Here is a 25,065-nt window from a genome sequence, read left to right on the forward strand (position 1 = left end):
ACTGGGACATGCAGGTATGCCTCTTTTAGGTCTAATGTCACCAGCCAAGCATTCTCGCCCAGCATGGGCAGAAGCTGCTGCAAAGTCAGCATTTTGAATTTTGGAATATCTAGGTATGTGTTCAAAATCGATAAATCCAGTATTGGCTGCCAGGCCTTGTCCTTTCTGGGTACCAAGAACAGTCGAGTAAAAACATTGTCCTTTTTCCTGTTCTGGTACTGGCTGAATGGCCCCCATATCCATGAGGGATGTAACCTGTTTCTGTGCCTCTGCCCATTGATTTTTTGGCAGATTTGGCCAACCGTTTGCCATTGGCAGAGTATGGAAATGGAATCTGTATCCCTGTGATGCTATGTTTAGCACCCACTTGTCCTGGGTTATTAACTATCAATTTTGAGCAAAAAGTGCTAATTTTCCCCCTAAGGGTGCTGCCAAAAGATAAGTGCTTGGTGTAGGCAGCGGGAAGTCATTGGGACTGTTTTCTGTAGGTTTGCGCTTTATCTCCTCCAGATTTGGAGGTAGAAGCGCCCCACTGCTTTGACCAGTATGAATTTTGTGCCTGGTACCTGGAACCCTTAGGGCATCTGTATTTGCCCCTTTGAGCTCTGTCTGACACAGGAAAGGACCAATTTTTTGTAGGTCAGTGTCTACTGAATCTTGGTGGCTGCACTTGTAAGAAGTCTTTTACAGTTTGCATAGACTTAGCTTTGTCTTCCATTTTCTTTACATCCTCTTCTGCCTTAATACCAAACAGAGTATCATGCTGTAAAGATGCATCTAGTAATTTAGCTTTAACATGATCAGGCAAATTGTGTTCCTTTAGTCAGGCATGCCACCTAATCACAGATCCAGTAACTGCGGCCCTGCAGGAAGCCTCTAAGGAATCAAAACCACATTGCAAAGTATGCTTTCCAACCTGTTCAGCTGCATGCAATAATTCCTGCAATTCTTTATTTTCTGCACATTCAGAAATCAACATAATTTTCTGTTTCAGCAATCCCATAACATGTTGTTGATACTTGAGCATATGAAACTGGCAGTTTAAGGCCCTAATTGCCAAGGCTGCAGATGTATAAACCTTTTTCCCCACCTATCCAGTGCCCTTGAATCTCTGTCAGAGGGGGTAGGATTTTTTGCTGTTGAGGCCTTAACTCCCTTTGGACCCTGTGAAATAGTTTCAGGATCAGCAGCAGGGTTTCTAAATAAAAATTTGTGTGAGTCAGCAGGGACCCTGTACTATCTGTCATGCTTGCTGGGAGCCGGAGGTAAGGAGTCAGGGATCAAGCTTGACTCAGAAAACACATCATCCACAATGTCTGAAACAGGGGGTATGGCTAAAGGCCTGTGCTGAGAGAGAAGAAAGAAATCTCTGAGCCTCTTTTTTGATTCTGAGAAATCTTGATTCTCCCACTGAAAATGCTCCCTCAAAGTATGCAAGGTTTCTCCAAATGAATAATCCTCAGGAGGTGATGCAGATGGTACAGACTCCTCTGCATCAGAATCCTCATAGGGAGATATAGATAATTCCTGATCAGAAGAAACAGAAACCTGATCTGAAGATTCATAGTCAGTGTCTTGCCTGGGCCTCTTATCTGGAGGGGGATGGGAACCCCTGATCAAGGTAATAAGGTCTTCAGCTATATTGATCATCTGTTTTTTAGGCATAGAGGCCTGTGCACGTGGCTCATGCGTTGTTTTTTTAGTTTTAGAAGTGGCTTTTGTATTTGGTTTTGCAGCTGTCGTCAGTTTGATATAAAAATGTTGAGGTCTGAATAAACCCTCAGAAGCCGGTGCCTGCTCAGCGGCTCCGAACCCATCAGAGGAGTGGGTCCAATACTTTGAGTATCTCGTGGCATGCCAGACTCCACATGGGTGTCGGTAGGGGCCTGCGACTCGAAAGTAGCGGGTATCAGGGGCTGCGAAAGCGCCTCTCTGAGTACCGGCGAACCGGCGACTGGTTTAGGAGAAGCTTTGTCGTCGGTTTTGGACCTCGACTGTCTCTCTCTGTTCTTTTCTTTGCATTTTTTATGTACTCCAGTAGTTGGATTGCTATCTGACGACATTTTTGGGTAGTTAAATCTATTTCCAAAATACTATATATACCGACGCTTAATAGTGCATTGGTTAAATCTAGCACAAAACCGACAGCCAGGCACATTGTGATCAGGGCCTAGGCAAGGAATACAGTATAAATGGAAATCCTTATGAGGTATTTGCTTCCCACAAGTAATACAATTATTAACCCTTTTCTGACATCGGTATGGAGCAAGAAAAAAGTTTCCCCAAAGGGGTATTTAGCTTTAGTGAAGACTTTGGTTCTGAAACTCAAACTCGAATATTTCAGGAGTCGGCCGACCAGCACTTGCAAAATGCTTCTGCTTCGGGCACCGCGCGGCAAGAAAGACTAAAGAAAATGGCGTTGGCTGCTTGTTTTATACCCCTGACGAACTGACGTCATGGAAGAGGAAACAGCAACAGATGCAGGACCCAAGACTTTGGAATTCAGGCCGACTGAGGGCAACCTACCAGTAGATTACCCTAAATGTAATGACTGCAACAGTGAAACACGAAGAACATCAATGCCAACATCTCCTAGATACTGATGTGCTTCCATGCATCCTTGGGTCCATGTAGCTAACACATGAAGCCCCATTGACACATCTCCCCAATGGAGGGGAGAAATGAAGCCTTGGATAGGATACTTAATTGATCTCTACATCATTATAATTCTCGTCTGATGAAGGGCAGCACTGGCAACTGGGATTACAGGGAAAGAAGGTGCTGCATCCAACAATTTCAGACATACCACTGAATTTTTCTCATGCAAAGATGGGCCAATGGTAAAATGAGAAGACTCTACACAGATCAGGAAGTCAAAGTACGGAAAAAAGTAAATGCCCAGAGTCTGTCAGTGGGCCACTACTTGAGCAAGGGCAAATAATGGTGTGAACCAGACACACATCTCACAGGTTCATAGGCAAGTAGTATGCTAACTGCTCTTGTGGACCATTTTAAATCTAGTCCATTTTCCTTAGTGAGAAGCAAACACTGTACCTCTCTCATCAGTGAGGTAAACACCTTAACCATTATGCCAACCAACTTCCCAGATATTCAGGAGATATCCAAGAACCCCTAAAGCAAAGAGTCCTAGGGATATGAAGAAAGGCATCCATCAAAACCAGGGTTACCATGAAGCAGTGGTCCAGAAAGAGAAGCACTGTTTGCAGGGTGAGCATCTTGAACTTGGGAAACTTGACCAATGTACTCAAAAAAGAAAGGTTCCTCACTGATCTGTATGACTCCTGTTTTTGGGGAACCAAGAAAATACTAGAGAAGAAACCGCTCATTCTTTCCAATGAGTCCATCATTTTCTTGAAAAAAGCAGGGAATAAAGCGTGGTCTGGAAGATGAGGGGAAACCCCCTTGAACATATGCAGATGATCTTTCCACTTAGATCTGAAACCCCGACCAACAATGTTTAGCATTCATCTGTCTGAAATCACTGACAGCCAGACCACCTTTTAGAGAGGTAACTTGAGAGACAAAGCACCCAACAGGGAACTTGATAAAGCTGGATGCTGCACCTCAGCAAAGTCATAAGTTGGAAGGGGTATCATTTTCAAGGAAAGGAACCCTTCTTGTTAGGCTTGGCAGAGTTGTTTGTCCTGCTGTTTCCTTTTATTGCTCTGGATATGATTTGGCTGGGACTTCTGCTTGTTAGAGTTCCAAAAATTATCTTGCTTAAAGGAGGAGAATTTGGGAATATCAAACATTATTGATACTCTTTGCTTCAATTTAGATCCATCATCCCAGTGTTTAACGATCTGATTAACTGCTGTACCAAATATACAATCATACTCAAAAGTAGTATTCACAATCTCAATTTTCAACTCATCAGAAAAGCTCTGGTAATGTAAGTTAGTATACTTCCTAATTACCACTAACAATGCTGCATTTCTAGAAACACTATCAGCCCCCTCCATGGCACTTTTTAGAGCATGTTTTGACATCTGAAAAACATAGGCCAGATTCATTAATGCTTACACCAAGTGTACATGATATGTACACAAGAACATCCCTACCACATTTTTTGTGCATTCTAGTCACTCAGAAAGACTACACTCTGTGTACATGTAGTCTACACTTTGTAGTAACCTTTATGAACCCCCCCTTTGATATTTAAGGCTTCAAGAAAATCAGTAGGAAAACTAAAATAAGGAGGAAGAAGGTGCGAGTTATACTTGTGTTGCCTGTTCGCCCAGAATGGTGTACACTTAGCATAGGCATTAATGAATCCCAACGCACATCTTTAACACAGTCATTTTGCTCTGTTGGGAATGATACTTAACTGTACATTTATCTCAACACAAACTTGCACATAAAACACTGATAGTTGACACTTCAAAAGCTACAGAGTTGGATTGAGCTAGCTTCTCTCCCTAAGATTCTAGCCACTTGCAGAGTTAATTTGAGGAACTGGGCACAAAGAAGACATGGTCTTATTAATAAAGGTCACTTGGGACACTGAATCAGGTTCTACTGACAAAAGGGCTTGGAGGTCTGGCAATGTTGAGCACATTCAAAATTTCATAAACCCTATCTTAGGCAAAACTTCACTGAAAAGAGAAGAAATACAAGCTTGCTAGAAGACCTCTCCTAAGACTGGGATCAAAGGAAGGAAAAGAGAGCATCTGTTTCAGTCCCTGTATCTTCTGTTCAGCATCACAGAAACAAGTGATCTGACACAGACAGATCAGAGTCCTCAAACACAGGATCACCTTGAAAAAGAGGATCCTTAGCAGACTGACTGGGGGAGGGGGGTTGAAAGTGCAGGTTATTATAACCCGGGTATGCACCCCATAACCAACTGCCTATGCAATGAATTTATACACAGCCACAATCTCAGGTGGAAAACCAGTCACAAACTGCTGCCCCACCATGTGGAGGGTCTTCTGTCTCTTTTTTGGCTTACACTACATTACTGGGAGAGCACTCTGGGGGGAAAATGTCAATACTGGCAACACATTCTACACCACTGACTTTCCCTGCACTTAAGAGTTTGGTTCTTCCATACCTGCAGCATGCAGTGGTATAGCCCCGGAGCCGGAGGATGTGTCTGACCTTCGTGTCATGCAGAGTTGTGGTACTATGATCACATCATGGGACCCAGAGGTAACTAAAGGCAACTGATCCAATACCCTGACTAAAGCTAAGGCTACTGCAGAATCACAAGCCATAGGTCTCAGTCCTTCAAGTCAGGGGACAAGAAACTAGTCAATTTAATACCAAATACTGGCTGCATCATCAACCCAGTAAGAACATGAACAAATCTCACAATTCTCCCCTCAAAATAGCAATCAAAAGGCTATTTCTGTAAGGATACTATTGTGAACATTGTATTGAGAAAATGACAGTATTTGTAGTAACAGTTCAAAGCACAAAATACATGCACAACAGTCCTGAGTATGTAAAACAAAAAAGGCCAGCTTCAATGCAGATGAGCAGATACAGCCTAAAACAGTGTAAGACCATAAATAAACCATAAACCAATGAAAAATTCCTGTCAGAAATATTTAACATACAAAATCGCAGTTTAAATGAAAAATGAAATGCTATACTCTTACTCAAGCAACTCAAATAATCATAACTCTAAATAAAAAATGCAATATTAGCAAGTTTTCCTGTCAAAGTTTCCAAATAAAGCTTTTAATCAACATGCCTTACTGTGCTAATGAAAGTAAAAACAGAAGCGCACACACATTTTCTAATCAGAGTAATACAGTCAAATCAGTAGACTGTACTATTCAAGCACTATCAGAAAATGCAGACAGAGGAAATAAACCCAAGAGGAGTTTCTAATCTGAGATCTGCAGCTGATGTCATCCACTTTGTGAGAAGCAATATCCAAAAAGGTCTAACTGTAGCTCAAGAAAACCGAAAGGATCCTGTCTGCAAGTAAGAAGGGCTGTTCTGGTCCTGCCATATTATTGGTTCTTCAACCTCACAGACAGGCATTGGAAGGAATTTTGAGCTTAAACAGAGTGCCATGGGAGGGAAGCAGGGCACTACTACCCAGGTATCCATATGAATGACAGTAAGGCAGTGTGTTAGTTGAACATTTACAAGAATAAATCAGAGGAGGGATTGGGCACAAAGATTGGGAAGACAGACTGCAAAGGCTATTTACCAAAGAATAATACAAAGACATCTGCATGGCTTTCAAGTATACAACAAAGTCCAGAAAGTTAAGGATTTTTGCTTGAAAATGTTTGCATAGATATTTTTTATACCCCAAAATGACTTCAGAATTTTTTCATCAGGTAGATGGCCAACTTTGGCGGTGTGATGGGAGAGAGAGAGAGAGAGAGAGATCATTTGTAACATGTATTCTAGGAATGTAATGACTTGGCAGATTTTAAAAAAATCCTTACCGAGTGCTTTGTTAGAAATGTTGAGGAAGTAAACTGGTTGTAATAAAGGAAATTATTTGAGTTGGGACACACATTCTGAAATGCCTAGACATAGTAAGGTTTTATAGAGTTCAATGCTACTGGCTGCCAAAAAGCAATAACTAGAAAATGGAAAACAAAGCCTGAGCCAACTGTGACTGTAGTACTGAATATTGTAAAAAAGACAGAAGAACTGAATGCAGGATCGTTTAAAAAAGAAAGAGCAAATTATATAATCTATTGGAACAATACAAACATGCTAATTTTCAGAAGGAGTTAGGTTTAAAGGAGGGAAGGAACTGGATAATATATGTAATGAGGGAGTGAATGATGATTGTTAAAGGAAATTTATATACTGCATAAAAATGTTACTATGGTTTGTTTTCTTTTATAGTAATGCTAGTACTCAACTGACAGCCACTGCCCATACATTCTTGTTCTTTGCCTTCTTCCCGTAATATTCCTCATCTACCTTGTCTACTGGCCTAGTCCAGTCCAACATGATCTCTAGCTCTCCATATTCTACTCTGCAAATACACACACATGTACTATGCAAATACATACACCCGCTAAGCAAATTTCAGTGAAGAAATGCAGCAAAATATTATGAGGAATACAGGACAAGGAGTTACTGCTTAATTTACCTTAATAATCCTTACTCGGGTACGGTCTGCTACACTCACTACCTCTTTCTGATGAATTATTTTCACATGTCTTTCAGAAGCAGTCAGTTGTCATGTAGGTCTAAATAGCAGAAAAACTCAAAAAGATATGTGTTCATAGCTCAAAGCTCATGGTTAAAGATAATGTATAGTTGGGTAAGTAAATTTACCATAACAGTAGATGCTCGAAAGATGATGGCTACAGTTGCCTATGTGGGTTATATGCTACCAAGAATATAACAGCTGGCCAGCTTCCAAAGCTTCAGGGCACCTTTTACTCACCCAAAAATGTAATCAGCTTGAGCCGAGCTGATTAACCAGACAGGTTTAGGCGCAAAGCCCTGCAGAACTTTCATGCCAACAGATTGAGGGAGGCTTAGCCCTGAAAGAACAATGGAAGGAACAACAAAAAATAAATGTCCACACCTTGGGATAAACAAGGCATCAAAAATAAAGGGGATAAAGGGTGGGAGTGGCTACTGCAGTAGTGATCATTTGAACATAGTACAGTTCTGTAAAATCTTACCATAACAGTAGATGTCCTTCTCTTCACTGTTGCAATATTCCTAACAGAAAGCATATCCTGCCAAGGATAGCCCAATGTCTAGCTAGTATACCAAAGCCTTTAGTACTTATAGGTGCCATAAGTAACATGTATACTCCCCATGCAAGGTGTAGGGCAGAAAGGTGATGTATTGATGCACACATATAGAATTTCTTTGCAGCCAGTCCGAATGCCATCACTGATCGTTGGTCTGAATGCCTTTCTTTTGTATTGGTTACCAGGCCATTTAAGTGCCCCATTGGGGTTTCTCCTTATCTTTCCTTATTTATTTAGTGCTGGCTAGTTTCATGTCATCCAGAAAATTATTTTCATGACATTAAGGTAAGCACTAAAAAGTAAAATAAACACAACTTCTCCACAGAAAAAAATGTTTTCATTGACTTTAAACAACTTTTAAACTGACAGAAAAAAAGTGTGCTCTTGTTGAAAAGTACTGTTAAATCTCTTGACAATCAATTAAAACACAAATTCCTAGCTTAAAAACAACTTTCCTAAACAGAAAAGTACAATAAAGCATTTTTTTTTAATGTGGATGCCCCCCCCTCCCCAAGTGAGCTGTCTACTCAGCACAGGAACAGCACAAGCAGACTGTCAGTTCTCAAAAACCTGCAGAAGAGCACTTTCTTCAATGGCTCAGATTGGCCTGGCATTCAAACCTTTTTTAGTCAATCTGACCAACAGTTTGATTGTGTGGAATATGCCCTGAAGCTATGGAAGCTGAGCTGCTGATATACACTTGTCAGGACATAAATGACGAACAGCTACATATGCACATATCAGGCCAATTAGAACACAGACTCTGGGTTTAGTGAATAGACTAAATGCCCTATTCATGTACCTAGGGAATTTCTGAAAGCCATCAGTGCATCATTTTGTCTTGCATATAGATAGAGCTTGTTTCATACGCAGACCTGGAATAGTGACATAAAAATAAGTTTTAATATTGATTGACACTTATGATTCTACATGCCCACCACCCTGGAGAAATATGTAGCTTGTATTAACTCAATATTAATTAATAATCAAAATTCCCCATCATTAAAAGATTACTGCTAAGCACGGTTTTGCCCTGAAGCTGCTTATAACCAGCTGAAGAGAGAACAATTTAGTCTAACATTAGAAGGAAAGGTCTTAAAAGGTGGAATTATCTTGGTATATTTTCTCTGTATACTCCACAAGGTAAGTATACATCCCATCTACTGTATGCACAGAAAATAATTACATTCAGTCTCTAGTCTAACATGTACAGCAAAGTAACTAGAATATTGTTATTTTGGCAATAAAACTCAGGAAAATGAGTCCCATAACTCTCATAGCTTTGCTTTTTATCTGTACCTGTACTTTAAACTCCAGGTTAACTAACTATAATTCCTTGATTTTCACATTTATTTAATATATTACTTTTTACATTACACAAACCTAGGTTAGACCAAGGAGGTTTATCAAAACACATGACACCACAATCATTGTGGTAAATTTTTAACCCATACCATTTCAACCAATTACGTACTGGGTTGTCAACGTCATTTGGGCTGGTTTCAAAAGCCCTTGTTTTAATGTTATTGGCTTACTTGGCAAGTCAATATGAATTGGATAATGGGAAAATGAGAAGGTCTTGCCTGGGGTACACCATAAACGAAAAGAAATCACAACTGGTACCCTGTCAACAGATTACATTCCTGGGTGCAAGCTTGAATACAACTGTCCAGATGGTTTTCCTCACGCCAGAGAAGCAAATTAATTTGGTAACTTACTTCAAACAAGTGGCCACAAAAACCCTGCTATCTGCAAGACAAATACTGCAAGCCTTGGGGTTCATGGCCTCCTGCATTCTTCTAATTCCATATGCAAGGCTGCATATGAGGAAACTACAGTGGTATCTAAAAAGTCTATGGAGTCAACATTAACACAGCCTGGAAACAATGACTCCTATCATACCTTGCCTATGCCTGGAGTTCCTATGGTGGGCAGAAGCCTGCCACCAAAACAAGGGACTACCATTCATACTACCCCCTGCCACCCAAACCCTAACTACAGATGCATCAGACAATGCATAGGGGGCTCACTTGGCAGGGAAGTGCATTCAGGGCAAATGGACCTACATATCAATCAAAAAACAAATGTTAGCTGTACAGAATGCTCTGACAGCCTTCAAGGACTACATTCTTCCAGGACAACTAATGGTAAAGATGGACAACACCACGGTTATGTGGTACATAAACAAGCAGGGGGGTACACATTCCTACTCCCTCTGCAAACTAGCCATGACATTGTAGAACAAAGCCTTGAGCTACCAAGTGCATCTACAAGCTCAATTCCTGCCAGGAAAATTGAATACACTGGCAGACGGACTAAGCAGAATCCTCATGGACCCACACGAATGAAAACTGGAACCACGGATTTTTAACATGTTGACAAGCGAATGGGGGAGCCCAGACATAGATCTATTTGCCTCCCCCCAGAACTACCAGTTGGACAAGTTTTGCACTAGGACTCCCCACAAACAAGCCTGGAAAGTGGATGCTCTGTCCTTCAGCTGGAAAAACCTAGCAGTCTACGCCCCCCCCCCCGCTTCTGCTCTCCAAAGTTCTACTAAAAGTCAAACAGGACAAACCAAGGATGATTTTGATTGCTCCATACTGGCTGCGCCAACACTGGTACCCCCTCCTGCGCAGTGTGTCGCAAATATCTCCATGGCACCTGCCTCAGACCTCTTCCCTGCTGTCTCAGCAAGAGAACCAAATTCTGCACCCTCAGCTTCCAACAGTGAAACTTGCAGCCTGGCTAATCACTTAAATTTACCCTTATCATCCCTCAGCAAGCCTGTGATGGATATCATTTTGGAGGTGAGGAGACCTAGTACTAGAAAATCTTATGCTGACAAATGGAAGAGATTTTTTGCCTGGAACGAATCTTTAGGGATGAGCACAGCAGCACCCAATTTACCTCAGATTTTGCAATAATTAACTGAGATGCTTCACAAGGGCCTGTCTTTTTCCTCTATTAAAATCCATGCCTCAGCTCTTACACAGGGCCACCCCTCTTCTCTCATCCCCTGCTCAAGCAGTATCTCAGAGGGGCAAAAAACTGAGATCACCCAGGAGAGCCCCCCCCCCCCAACCTGGGACCTTAACTTTGGTTTGGAAAAACTCACTCTACCTCCTTACGAGCCAGCTGCTACTGCAGACTTAAAATTTCTTTCTTGGAAAACAGCCTTCCTTTTAGCAATCACTTCAGCTAGAAGGATATTTGAATTATAGGCCCTTATGGCAGTGGAGCCTTTCATCATCTTTCATGCGGACAGGGTATCGTTCAGAACCAATCCATCCTTCATGCCCAAGGCGGTTTCCAGTGTGGCTCTTTATCAGTCCATTCATTTGCCAACCTTCTTTCCCAATCCGCAGAACAAAGGGGAACAGATTCTGCATTCCTTTGTTAATCATATTGCCAAGGTGGTTAGAACATCCTTCTATGTGGCCCACCTAATCATAAAAGAGTTTGCATCTAGAACAAAAGAGGTTATTGTGCCTCTCTACTCATCACTCATTAGACCCATCATAGAATACAACACCCCATTTGGGATGTACCTTACAAGACACCTGCAACAGCTGGAAAGACCAGAGGATTACTGGCCTCAAACAGATGCCCTATGCAGCCCGACAAGAAACTCCAGCTGTACTCGGTTGCATACTCCTTACTCAGAGGTGATCTCTGCCTGACATACAAGGCCATGTCCAACCCAGAATTGATGGACATGCTCCACCTAAAAAAAAAAAATCCCGGAGAGCCACACACTCTAGAGATATAAACCTCACCACAACGATAAATAGGACATGCTGGAGGGATAGATTCCTATCCCAGAATGTACACTTACCATAAATGTAGATGTTTGAGTGTATTCACTGTTGCAGTCCTGGTTACCCTCCCTCCAGCCCCCTAGTTTTTTCTGGCTATACCTCTACTTTCCTTTACTATGCTTAAAAGCCTTTTTGGTGTACTTGCTTTTGGTTGGAGGTATACTTTTGTGTTTTTTGTGTTTATTTGCTCCCCATTAGGGGGGCACCTGACATCTGGGGCAAGAAAAACTGATGTAATGGCATCGGCTGCATGTTTTATACCCCTGACAACCTGACGTCATGCAAGAAGGGACAGCAACCGACGCAGGACCCAAGACTTTGTTAATCAGGATGACTGAGGGCAACCTGCCAGCAGATTACTCAAATGTAATGACTGCAACAGTGAAACACGAAGAACATCATGACTGATAATCAGAGACACAGAGCCAGATGATGACTGTGTGATTCCTTGCTGGGAAGTGATGAAGCTGTGTCCAAAGGTTTCCCAAGGGAAATGCTAGTAATTTGAATTTAAACTTTGCTATAGAAATTGTAGAGACTGTTTTGCCAAACAAGGAGAAATGGAAAAGGAATGAAGTAGGGCAGAAAGATGGATGGTGACACAAAACAAACAGCAAAGCAGCAAGGACATTTTTGTGAGGTACTCAAAGCTCAGAATGCAAGCAGTTCATATGCATCACCACTTGAAAGACCTGTGCTTAACATCAGTGAAAGAGAATAAGCCACTATCTAGATAAGAACTAAAACTGGAAAGTCAGTAAACAGGTATATGATTTTCAGTACAACTGTAGCTCATCTGGGGTTACAGTATGAAAGATATTACCTTTAATATACTTGGACAGGGTCATTATAAGAAGTAACTTTTGAAACTTCCTCTTTAGCACAGACTGTGGCATAAGCATTTTCTTTGCACTCTGGAAGGACTATGTGTTTAAAAATGCATGACAAAGAAAGGTAATGCAATTCAGAACAATGAGCTCAGGTACCATGTAGTAGAGGGATGAAGCCCTGACTATGGCCCAGATGACCTAGTGGCTCAGGCATCTGTGACAGAGGCAAGGGTGGATGGACATGCCATCCTTGGAGGAAGTACGGGTAGCCCACTTGGGACACAATTTAGCTCAATTTCCATGTCAAAGACCAGAAGAAACATCAAAGTACTGCCTAAAGATGGGCAGGGTGTCCAGTTGACATCAGCCCCTTGTAACAGTGAGGGGCAGTCCAGCACTGACACCCACAGCATGCTCCAGCCTCAGGTTATTAGGCACAGGCAGGAGTAAGGAAATAAACAGTGAAAATGCTCCCATGGTAGCAGTGTGATACTGTTTCAGGGCACCTCAAACTTCTTGATCGCTCCAACCCCGACTACAGAAAGTCCAGAGGAGATGGGAGGAGTAGATAGACCTGACAATCAAGAGAAGCTGTTAGGCAGCTTTGTGGGAGGAAAAAAAAAGAGCTTAAAAATTCAAAACAATGGACATTTCAGAAAATGTATTTTTCTTAGAGTGTTGTTAAACTGTTTGAGATAAAAAGTAATAGATGAACATTAAGTGCTTTAAGAGGTGTGGGTTTCATTACAAGTTTTGTTTTTCATTTTTGTAAATGAGGAAAACTCAATGGACCCAGGAACACTGTCTGGTTAAGTGACTTTGATCAGAGTCACAACAGGCAAATGAAGGTGGAAGGAATCAATACAGGTAGCCTGGACTGCATGAAGTAGCTTATTAACAGCCAAAGGCAGTTAGTTCCAAGATCAAAAAGAAGAGAAAAGAATGCATTTGCCAAGTGATATGATGAGGAAACAGTACTGGAGATAGTCTGTTTTTTGTGTGTTTATTTTGTGTGGACTCAATCTCAATTAATTCAGGACTGAACATAAAGGTTTTCTCAAAATGAGGAATCTGGACATTCTGTCAAGAACTGCTAACTAATTTGCATAATGTGCAATACAAAATGTAATTTATGATATGTCTGTCCAAAATTATAAGAATATGTAACAGATAATTAGAAGGGGAAGACTGAAGGTTTTACTACAGGCAATGCTGAAGTGAATGAAAATGTTGATATATAAAATGAAACTGAGCAAGACAATGACGGAAAAGTCGAAAACAGGAAGGGAAATATGTTTAATGTTAAAACTAACAATAAATATAAAGTTTTAAGAATTAATGAAATATGGAGAGGAGGTGTATTTTGAGGAAAATGAAGCTAACTCCACTGCAAAGAGAGTGGGGAAGAGGAAATTACAAAGTGGGGTACAGAAGTCTGCAAAAAAGGGGAAAGGGACACATCCCTCAACTGTACAGATTTTCATATAATGTCTAAATTTTCTCCTCATATTTTGGTCTGTTTCTCATAAATTTGCAGTTTTCTGGCAAATCATTAGCAAATTATTGAAAGTCGAAGTCAGAAAATAAAGACAGACATTTGAGAGTCAGACTTCATACCTTTCAGAAAATTCATACAAATGCAAAACCTGTTAATTGTATCAATTTTCTAAGTTTGTACAAGTAATATTTAAAATGTGTCCCTATTTTTGGGCCTTTGTCCACTCTTTATTGATAGCTTGGTCCAGATTTCTTCCTTAAGAGGTTGAAGAGGTATGATAAGGGACATTATATTCGTGGTATCTGTAAATGCTAGCAGTATCATAAATCAATTATGAAGATTAATGGTGTATCAGAAGTGTCAAGAAATATAAGCTGATATAATATGTCTAATAGATCTAAGGTTTTTAGGAAATGAAAATAGAAAATTGAGAGGACTACGTGGGAGAAACAGTGTGGCATTTAGGAAAGGATGCATGTTTCAGGTATAGCAATTATGATAAAAATGTGAGAGTGCTTGATGTTATTGGTGGAGATTCTGGGAATAATGGTCACTTCTAACATAATAAAGAGCAAGCCACTGTAAATAACTGCAAATCATGCACATACAGTAGTAGAAGACATATCTAAAACGTTTGACTAGTTGAAGTTTGTAATCATGAATATTGAAACTTTAGTTAGAAAAGACTCTAAACTACAGCCTATGGGAAAGAACAGGAAAAACAGCATGTAATATTAAAGTATAAAGTATGGAAGATTGTATGTAGGAAATGTAAGACAAAATCTTAAAAAAATGAATTGATTACTGCTATCTGAGGGATTATGTGAAGTACAAAGGCATGCTTTACAGATCATATGGCAATAATAAGTGGAAATTATTAGTTTACTAAAGAAGTAAAGGAATGAAAACAGGTGAAGTGGATAAAGCAAATCAAATCAAATGGTAAAGGGATTATTATATACTATTATAGGAGAACAATACATGGTCAGAGTGATAGATAAAGAAAAATATTAAAAAATGCACTTAAAGGTGGAAGTTGACATAATGAGATAATGAAAAATAAACAGAAAAGTATTATAGAGGTATCTGGAGACAGGTTAGGAAGACCCGAACATGAAATTTATGAGAATGAAAGAAATATGGGAAAAATTACAGAGATGATTTCTAGACGTATCTTTTTGAAAAGGGATTAGCTTACACTTCTTTTTCAGAAAAATGTGAATGCAAGGAGGGGACTAGCTTAAAGGATGGTAGAGGTACCATATGTTGCAGACAAGAACAGATAATGAAAACAGAAACACATTATGTTATGAATATGTATGCAAAAGTGAAAGTAAGGCAGGACATTGCGCGGAATGTAGAGCAGTTGAAGGAAGAGACACAGTTGTTAAAAAAAGACAAGTAAGAACTAAGAAGTATTTTAAAAGAAGTAAATGAAGAGAATGTTCCAGACCAAATGGGTTGGGTTGTGAGTTTTATAAGGAGACATGCAAAGAAGAAATGGAGATATTCTTTCAGGTAACATACAAAAGTTTATTTGAAGGGTATACAGTATAAAAATGGGGTCTATATTACAACACCGAAGACACTAAACATTGAATCGCTTAAAGGCCGAAAATGCCAGACCTCAAAGTCTCTATTGTGGGGTGCTGCACCTACCAACTCCAAGATCGCACTAAAGTGAGGAAAGGGCAAATATTCTGATCTTCACTGTACTGCGATCTCACAAAAAGCACATTGTTGAATGGCATTTCTGACTTTAAAGCAGTTTGATGTTCAGCCTTTTCGATTTCGTAATATGAACCCTAAAAATATAAGGAGCCATCAAGTTCACATATAACAAAGGGGAAACAGAAGATGTAAAACCCTGGAGACCTATTATGTTAGGGAACTCAGCTTATAAAATTATTTATGAAAATTTTACAGAAAAGATTTAGTAAAGTAACATGAAAGTTGACATATAGGAAGGAATGTTTATTGTAAGGGGGAAGTAAAGGACATCTTTACTGTGAGCAAGTGTAGTAAAATTGGGGTTTATGATGAGGGAAAATTTGACAGTACAAAGCATAGTGCTGTCTGGTGGAAACTGAAAGGGTGTGAAGCAAGTGACAAGAGAATGCATACTTTGGAATCAGTACATGGAAAAACACAAAATAAAGTAATGGCTGATGAATGGGAGGGTGAAATCATACAATTCAAAAAGGGGTTAAACAAGGATGTCCCAAGAGAGGTATTTTGTTTATTATGTTGATAAATGCAGTCATTACGACCTGTCAGAGAAGTTTAGAAAAGAAAGTAAAAAATATCAGAAGACATTTATATGCTTTAATAAAAAAAATGAGTGAATAAGAGGGGTGCTTATAAGGGGGGCTGCATTAGAGACAGTTGCTTAAGGATGAAGGGATAAAGTGAGAAAAAGTGGAGTACACTTGAAAAAACAAGTGCATACTTTTAAATGTATGAGGTAAGTGTTTTTAATACAGCATTAATAAACAATCTCCCCAGGAAAATATCAGAACTTATCAGCAGGGAATGATGTATATTATAATATAATAAAATAACTTCCCATAACATATTCAAAAGAAAGAAAGAAAGAAAAAAAAACATCTTATTTGTTTCACTGGTGACAGCTTGTTAATTTCAAAGCTTTCAGATTTTGTAAAATGTGGCTAAGCAAAGCTTGCAAACAAGTTATACTTCTTAATGTATCTAGAGAAATTTCTCATGTTTGCTTCTGGCTAGATACAGTTTTTGAATTCAGAACAAAAATTTTAATTCTAATGTACTGTGTTAGGTTTCTGAACTGCACTGAGATTCCCACTCTGAGCTCTCATCTCAGAGCTACACACACTGCTTACCACCCTTCTCCTCTTATGGAGAGGTTTGTTTCTTCAGAGTCAAATCCATATTGTCCATCCATGGTCTTTAATAAACACTAAGCTTCCCACCTAGACATTTCAGCCAGACATGCTGTGCTTATTTCATTTAACAATTATGATGTATAGATACTTTTCTCACATTAAACAAAACTGCCTGGATGACCTGCAATTAACAAAGTCAGCTCTCTGTTATGCTTTGGCCCTGTATTAATCTGAACAGAAACCATTTGCCCAATGCACTCAAGCACATCCCGTCTAACTTACATTACAGCATATTCCAGACATGCTGTGCATTGAAAATATTTTCTTTTAGACAAATCATACTAGTTAGCAATATTACAGGCACACAATTTTGTGTCTATATTAATGAAACAGAACTCCCGACCGCTTCAGTGCAGTAATGCAAAGTTTCTCATCACAATAAACAGTAGTACCAAAAAGGGTCATACTTTACAGACATTGTACACACTGAAAACAAGCAGTAACTCAGACCATTACTGCTTCTGATAGAAGAGCTAACCTAACTATTATGTAGTCACACTGCACACTTTTTGCTTAGATTGCATTTTGCTAAATCACAAAAGTATCGTCCCAAATGTTAATCCACAATCTTCCTTGTTAAATCAAAACATTTTTTCAAGGATTTATCTTTCTACTTCCAGGCCAACACTTTTTTAACCTTATCAAAGATGTAGCATATGTAACCTATGCCAGTTTTTTGACCCCTTACAAGACCAAGCCTGTTTGCTCCTTTACTTACACCCAGTTGGCACATTTGTTTGAAGGTTGACAAGGGTTCCTGGGCAAACGAGAGCACTTCTGTCTTGCTAGGGAGTCCCACATGAGTTCATCTGCTTGCAGCAAAAGTCAGGTGATAGGGAGTCAGATAACTGTGCTGGTTCTGTAGCGCAACATATGTTCTCCCCAGAAAAGCACCCCTCTTCACCTGTGGCATCTTTTCTGAGATCATTTTATCTGCCCTCCAAGGGATCCCCATGGCTCACAGTGTGAATGCATATGGCAGCATGGGCTTGACAGACTGGGGCTCCATAAGAAAGACACCCAGCACTCATGTTAGGTGCCACCCATGTGATGAGCCAGAGAAACCTCCCTCCCTCCCCTTAGGATGGGTGAACAGCCAGCTGTTGTTCACTCCCATCTTCTCCTACCAGCTCTCACAGATGTCCAAGTGCTATTTGAACTAGGGCCACCTCAGCTAGATTTTAGAATCACAACACTGGAAAAAATTGTTTTCTTTCTCTCAGCTGGAAGAAAGATATCTTCCTAATAGGCAAAAACCCTCTAAATATTACACTCCAGCTGATAAGAAGGATCCTGCATTGTTGCAGGACCTTGAGGTATTCTCCCTACTCTGTGGTACGAGATAGTATAAATAACTAGCAAGGGTGTGGGGACATACCTTACTGGAAGTTCAAAATTATTTTATAAGAAAATTTCAGAATTCACTGTTTTAGTTTAGACGACAGTTTATTTTCTGAAGTGTCATTTCTAGCAGCATCGAGTTTCACATTTCTAACATGGCTCCAGATGAAAGACTAAACAAAAGCCTCAAACAAAATGCATTCAATCAATGACATCCTGTCATAGGCTATATGGTATGGTATGGATATATCTGAATAAAACTTTCAGCTATGGAATAAATTCCCCTTTGTTCACAAATTAAAACTACAATACAAAGCAAGTTATACTAGCATTATGAAATAAAGTGGCTTTAGACAGCAACTACTATTTAAGAAAAACATGATTTTGAAGGAAGGTAAATCCAATAACAGTGGTTAAAATGAAAGCAGATGGATACGAGTTGAGATAAAATACGACAAACAAAATCCGAACAAGTGAGTAATCCAAAGCTTTAATCCAATTGTGAAGCGCTTTTCGTCTTCCGTAGTACACTTCCTACTAGGGAACACGAAAAGCGCTTCACAACTGGATTAAAGCTTTGGATTACTCACTTGTTCGGATTTTGTTTGTCGTATTTTAACAGTTTGTTTTGTTGCCATTTGAAAACGAGTTGAGAGAAAGTAATTTTCACAAGGTCTTGTCCTGACGCACAGAACAAGTGCAGCTGCTACATCAAACTTTCAATGAATTAGGGTCTCTAGTGTACCCCAGTAACCCAGTGGTAGCATTAAATAATAATGACTTCATCCAGGGAAGATGATTTTTCGGCTTTGCTGGGTTCTACATAATTGTTGAACAAACATGGTTCAGCTTGACAGCAAATTTGTCAATTAAACAAAAAGATAGGCCTACAAATCTTTACTTTAAATGCCTTGATTTAACTGAACTATAGTAACATAAAATATATAGGATGTACATCTCCAAGTGTTTCTTTACCTTCCAGTTGACCCATCCTTTGTCACCTTCGTCCATACATTTTCTTAACTGACCACCATGACTTGTTAAATATAACTGAAAAGAAAAAAGCAATATAGTTTGATAACTCCAAAATATATTGACTAGTTCTGTTAGCATTATTGTAGCAAATGCACATTCAAGAACTATAACCCAAATATTACATTTGTGTACATTATGATTCAGTACAAATAATAAGACAACAAAAAACTGTCAGAATTTACTGTAAAGTACAACTGTGGGGATATCTGCATTAGCATCAGTCCCCTTTTTTCCCCATTTATACAGCAGGTCAGGATGTCACATTAACAGTGACTATTACCTAAAGCAAATGCTCACATCACTGGGTGGCTAACTCTGTTGTGGTATACTTACTAAAAATAAAATAAGTAGTCATCAGCTGATCATTTATACTTGAACTGTTCAACTTGGTTCTTCATTCTTCAACCTCATTTTTTTCTGTTGGTTGAGCTGGTGGTTTTGTTGTTTGATTGATCTTTGAGCAAGTCCACTGTCATGGGAGAGCTGTAGGAATTTCCCATCCTGGAGACTGATTATTTTCTCTCCTCCATTTCTGTATGCTTGACACTTTTTTTTTTTTTTTTACAAACTGGGGGGGGGGGTCCCAAGATGGCAGCACAATGCTCAATGGGTTGATTTAGAGCTCTCTCAGTATGAAAATTTAAAAACTGCTTACAGAGCCAGTAAAAGCAATAAATATGAGTAAAATTCAGTTACTGGCTGTAATTATATTAACTGCATAGCAGCAAAGAAGAAATGTACAGAAAGTAAGAGAATTAATCAGAAAAGAAGAAAATCTCTGGGTGGGAAGAATCCTGCAGCTTTTCAGAAAAAAAGCAGATGAAGGTTCAGCTTTAGTGTATCAGATCACTTTTAGTAACTTAGAGGAAAAATAAACTGAATGCACTTAGAGCTGTTTAAAAAATGAAGCACTAAAGGAATACATAAAGTCAAATAAGAGGCTACAAAATAGAAGCTTTAACAAGCTATTCAGGTGAACTGTTAAAACTGCAAAAATCAAAGGCTGAAATGAAAACAAAAAGGATGGCTAAGCATGAGAGTTCTCAAGAATATCTATTTTAAAAATAGTAGTTATCTTTCCTTTGCACTCTTTGTCTTCTGAGATTTTACACTATACCAGAGAAACTGGAATGAACAGCCTGCATTAACTTTATGAAAGTAATTAAGCAACTGGATTGAAGTTCCACAGCAAGATTTGTTAACTGATAGGGAATATCATATGTACACTCTAAATCTGGCCATTAGAAAGCAGCCAAGGCCTATATTAGAAATGATGTAAACGTGCCAATAGAAAGAGCTGCTCTGACAAAATTGTTGAGAAAAGGAAAAGTTTTTAGGATTGGGACAGCACATTATTTGTGGAAAATGATTATTCACTGTACACCAGGCAGAATAGAAGCAGCTTTATCCCAGCAATCAGGGAACTTCAAGAGATAGGTGTGAGATTCAGGTTATCTTCACCATATATTTTTACTGGAGGATCAAATACATTTTGGATACAAAATACATTAAAAAGGAAATATAGTTTAGCCAAGAAACAGTCAGACAGCAAGCAGAATTTGATTCTGTTTTTCATTCTGACAATAACAAAGCCTATACAGACACTTTGCTAGCAAAACCTTTTGCATTGTTCAAAGGAAAATGCTCGAGTGATCACACTCAGTCAATGTTGGGGACTTTACCTCAACCAGCAGACCTGTCACCCAGTGGGGTTCCACAGGGGTCAGTGCTAGAACTCCTATTGTTTGGAATATACTTCTCAGAAGTTCAGGCCAAAACAGAGGGGCTGTGGCTGATTAAGTTTGCTGACAACTGCAAGCAAATTAGATGCAATCACTGAATTCCTAAACAATGTCAATATACTTCAAGAAGGACTTACACAAACCAATGACTGCTGCCAAAGCCATGGACTCAAACTCAATGCTAAAAAATGCATTATCATCCCCTTCAGTAAAAATGATATCCATGAAGACTATCATATAAATAATAACAACTTAGTAGTGACATACTTGGAAATGTAAGTTGACAGTAGCCTAAATTTTGACTACCATGTGTCTACTGTGGGAATGAAAACATTCTCTGTCGCACACCTCATTTGCAAAGGCATTTCCTAAAGAATGAAACAGGTCAGAATTCCCCTGTACTCGCCCATTATCAGGCCAGCAATTTAGTACAATGTTCCCCTTGGCATACACTTTACCAGATACACTCAGCAACTTGAGAGACCTCAGAGATTTCTAACCAAGAAAATTCAGGGTCTCCAGCATATGTCATAAATTGAAAGACTGAAGTCACTGTCACTGTACTCAGTAGCATACAGACTACTTGCAGGAGATTTGTGCCTGGCCTACAGAGTGATCTCAGATCCAAACCTAATGGAAATACTATACATCCACAAGTCAAATGGGACAAGGGTCACCCGCTCCAGGAACCTTAACCAGATGTCTGACGTAACCAGGACCTGCTGGAGAGAAAGACATGTCTCTCAGAGGATGCCACTCCTCTGGAATAGACTGCCACATCACATCAAACAATGCCCCTCTATAACTCTGCTAAAGTGTAGCCTGGATGTCTGGATGGGAAGCCATACATTCCTGCCAGGGATTTCACCTATGACCCTCCTAGATATGAGCAGTATTTGTTAACTAAGATCTTGAGTTTTGGCAAGATCCTTTACATTGGGTTTCTCTAGTATTATACTGGATACACATGGCTAGGCTTATAAAGACCTTCAGATCAATAGCCCAGTAACCTCCTAAGAACCAATCCAAAGGAGTATTCAACAGTTTAGTCTTAATATTATAAGGCAAAGGCTGAAGATGAAGCCAAGAGTAATGCCTCATAACTGAACCAATGCAGCAGCCCTGAAGGAGGCATTTGACAGAGTGGCGAGCAACTTGAGAGGTACAGCCCAACAGAGGGAGGGCAGAAGCCTTCCTCTCAGAGTCAAGAAGGTCAAAAGCCACTTTAGAAACCCGAGAAAGGAGGGCCAAAACATACTTGGGCATATGAGTCTGGCCGTTAATAGCCCAAAGGGATAAAATGGCAGCAGTGTAAACCTTTATGCCCATCCTCTCCCCAGCTCTACTATCCTTATCTGAAGGGAACAACGTGGTACAGGGCAAAAGCTTGGGGTGGCTTTGTCAGAAGAGACAGACACTACGGAAGGGTAATCAGAAGGACATTTATAAAGAAATTTATATTCGTCAAGCACTTTGCAAAATCTATCAAGTTTCTTGGGTACAGGGGGCTGAGAATCTGCTGAAAATGTATCCAGGATGGCATCCAGAACAGAGGGAACAGCCTATGGCTTAGAAGATTCCATCTGGAAGAGCTCATAATACCTTGTCAGAGACTTGAAAACAATCCCACTTAAAAAAAACTCATTATATGGGCAACAGTATCCCCAAAGGAGAGTTCCTCTAAAGGGGAATCTGGACGAATAAAATCCTCTTCCTCTGAACTACAGTCCAAAGAGGAAAGAGATCCCTTAGGTTATGAATACTGAAACACTGATATGTAAAGACATCTTGAATTCAAGATATTCAGTTACAAATCTGAACGTGGCAACTAAAGCAATAGTTTTGTTAAGGAATGTTAAAACACAAAAAGGTAACCCAAACAAACATAACTAAATTGCAGTTACAGGTTTCAGGACCACAAGAATATCAGAAAATGCTATCAAATTAGAAACTGGTGAACTGTGATGAAAAAATATATTTTGGCTTCAGATGCAAGAAATATAGTCTTAAGGCACAGTCAGTACATTTCTGCAAAATAAGCTTCAAACACTGTCTATTGCACTTTTTCAGGATTTATAATATTAATTTTACCTAACTACTGCAGTTAGGTTTTGAAAAGAGGGTAGCCAGGTAAGCTGAATGCAGACATGATATCATAAGCACAGCCACAAGCATCAGAATAAAAAGCAAAAGGTTAAGCATTTTTGATTCAACATTATATACAGGAAGAAAAGTACAGTTGTAAAATAAACTTATCACAACAGTAGATGTTTGAATAATCACTGCTGCAATAGCCTAAGCTATATGGGTTATATCCTGCATAAAATGTAAAAAACAGACAGTTTCCAAAGCTTCAGGGCACCCTCCATTGCCAAAACCATTAGTCAGCTTGACCTGAACTAACTAAAGGAACAGGATTGGGCAAAAAGTCATTCAGAGCTTTTCAAGGGAGACTAAGCCCTAAGATGACATTGTTATGAAAAGAAAAATACATAGAATAAAAAATGTATCAAACAACAAGGAGGGGTGGAGGGAGGGAGTGGTTACTGCAGCAGTGATCATTTGAACATCTACTATTTTGGTAAGTTAAAATAACAAAATGAGATAACCATTTGGAAATGGCCTGCTTTGGTATAGGTTGTCCCTTCTTACCTTCACAAGAAATTAACAACTGATCATAAGTTCTAAAACGTTTTCTTCTGTCAACATAGCAACAGAGTTGTTTGTAGACATCCAAAGTATGTAATTAAGTAAGGGATGCCTGGATGGACCTTTGAGAACCCCTTTAATAGATTCAGTGGAGACCACAGAAGGATCGGCTTTGGGATTTTTATAGAGATGCTTGTGTGAGTCAAGCACTCTGTAAAATTTGTGCAGTTTCCTAGGTGCAGGTGGTAAGGAGTCAGGGTGTAGGGCTATATCCTCAAAATCATCATCTAGTACAATGTGTACTGGAGGAATAGCCAACACTCTAGGAGAAAGTAAGCTTAATAGTTCCATGTAATGTGTCTGTGCCTAGCAGAACTGTTTACACAAATGAAAGAAGCATTTAACTGTGAAAGGTATACGTCTCCAACAGATAGGTCTTCGGGTGGGGAAGCTGAAGGCAAAGTATCATCCAAGTCTGAGTCAGGATAAGTTTGGGGTTGTAAATGACCCGAATGAGAGCTCTTCCTCATCTTCAGAGGATGAGTCTTCTTCTTCTTGGAAGGCTACTTCCCTTGTTCTTTTTGTCAGACAAGCCTCAGAAGAAGGTTTTGAGGATTCTCTGGATTTAGTGAAAACTATGAATTCCTGTGCTATTTTGATCAGGTCTTGGACTTCATTCTGAGACATGGGTGGCTGAGGGCAGAGCCAAAGCCAAGGGGGAATGTGTTTCAGGTTTATGAATCACTTAACAGGTGTGGCCTAGGGATGTGGTCATCCAAACGCAACTTTGGTAAGAACATCGGTAGTCAGAGGAGACATAAGGTCTCCCCTCCGGTACCACGTCTTGGATGTCAGAAGCTGATCCCTGAATAATGGCGTCAGACATGGCTGACAGGTGAGAAGTGGTGGTCATGGGTAGGGCCCGGGAACGTGGTGGCCTCCGGAGGGGTCATGCCAGCGGGCTCCAACTTGGCAACCACCAGTCCCAAGGTGCTGCAAATACTTTACCAAGGTCTTTGATACAGTTAGAAGCTGATGAAATAGTTTTTTTCTCCAACTTCTGGAACCCTAGGTTTAGCTTTTCACTTTTTCGGGATCACACCAGTAGCTGGTGGAGCGACTACTGGATGTGCAGACGTAGTACGTTGTGACACTACTGAAGAAACTGAAGATAAGGACGCTATATGAGCTGCAAGTACCTTGGCCCTACATTTAAGGGGTTTTGCATGAAACTTAGCACAATCAAAGCAGTTAGAGACGTCATGCTGAGACCCCAAGCAAAACGAGTGAAACTTTTTATGTGGGATTTGTTTCCCACAGGACAGATGGTTATTAAATTTTTTGAACATTATTTAAGAGTATATAAAACACACATGGAGTGTATCAGACTGCACAGCTAGAAAGAACTGAAGATAGTGATGATGGATGTCTTCTTATACCCTGATGTCCAGATGTCGGTCACTGAGCTTCCTTCGGCTTCAGATGATGTTATGAATCTAGAAACTGCACCAGTCAC

The 25,065-nt window shown here is 39.7% G+C and overlaps 1 protein-coding gene across 2 annotated transcripts in view; it reads right to left on the bottom strand.

Annotated features, from left to right (window-relative positions):
• TRMT10A (tRNA methyltransferase 10A) overlaps positions 1–25,065 on the bottom strand; it is a 457,277-nt gene that overhangs the window by 222,985 nt on the left and 209,227 nt on the right. For both annotated transcript variants that reach the window (XM_044061318.1, XM_044061319.1), the window contains exon 5: positions 19,099–19,173. In XM_044061318.1, coding sequence (XP_043917253.1) covers positions 19,099–19,173 — 75 coding nt within the window. The remainder of the gene's footprint in view (positions 1–19,098; positions 19,174–25,065) is intronic.

The sequence above is a fragment of the Protopterus annectens genome, chromosome 2.part0, assembly GCF_019279795.1.
Source record: "Protopterus annectens isolate FY-2018-M chromosome 2.part0, PAN1.0, whole genome shotgun sequence".
Lineage (NCBI taxonomy): Eukaryota > Metazoa > Chordata > Ceratodontiformes > Protopteridae > Protopterus > Protopterus annectens.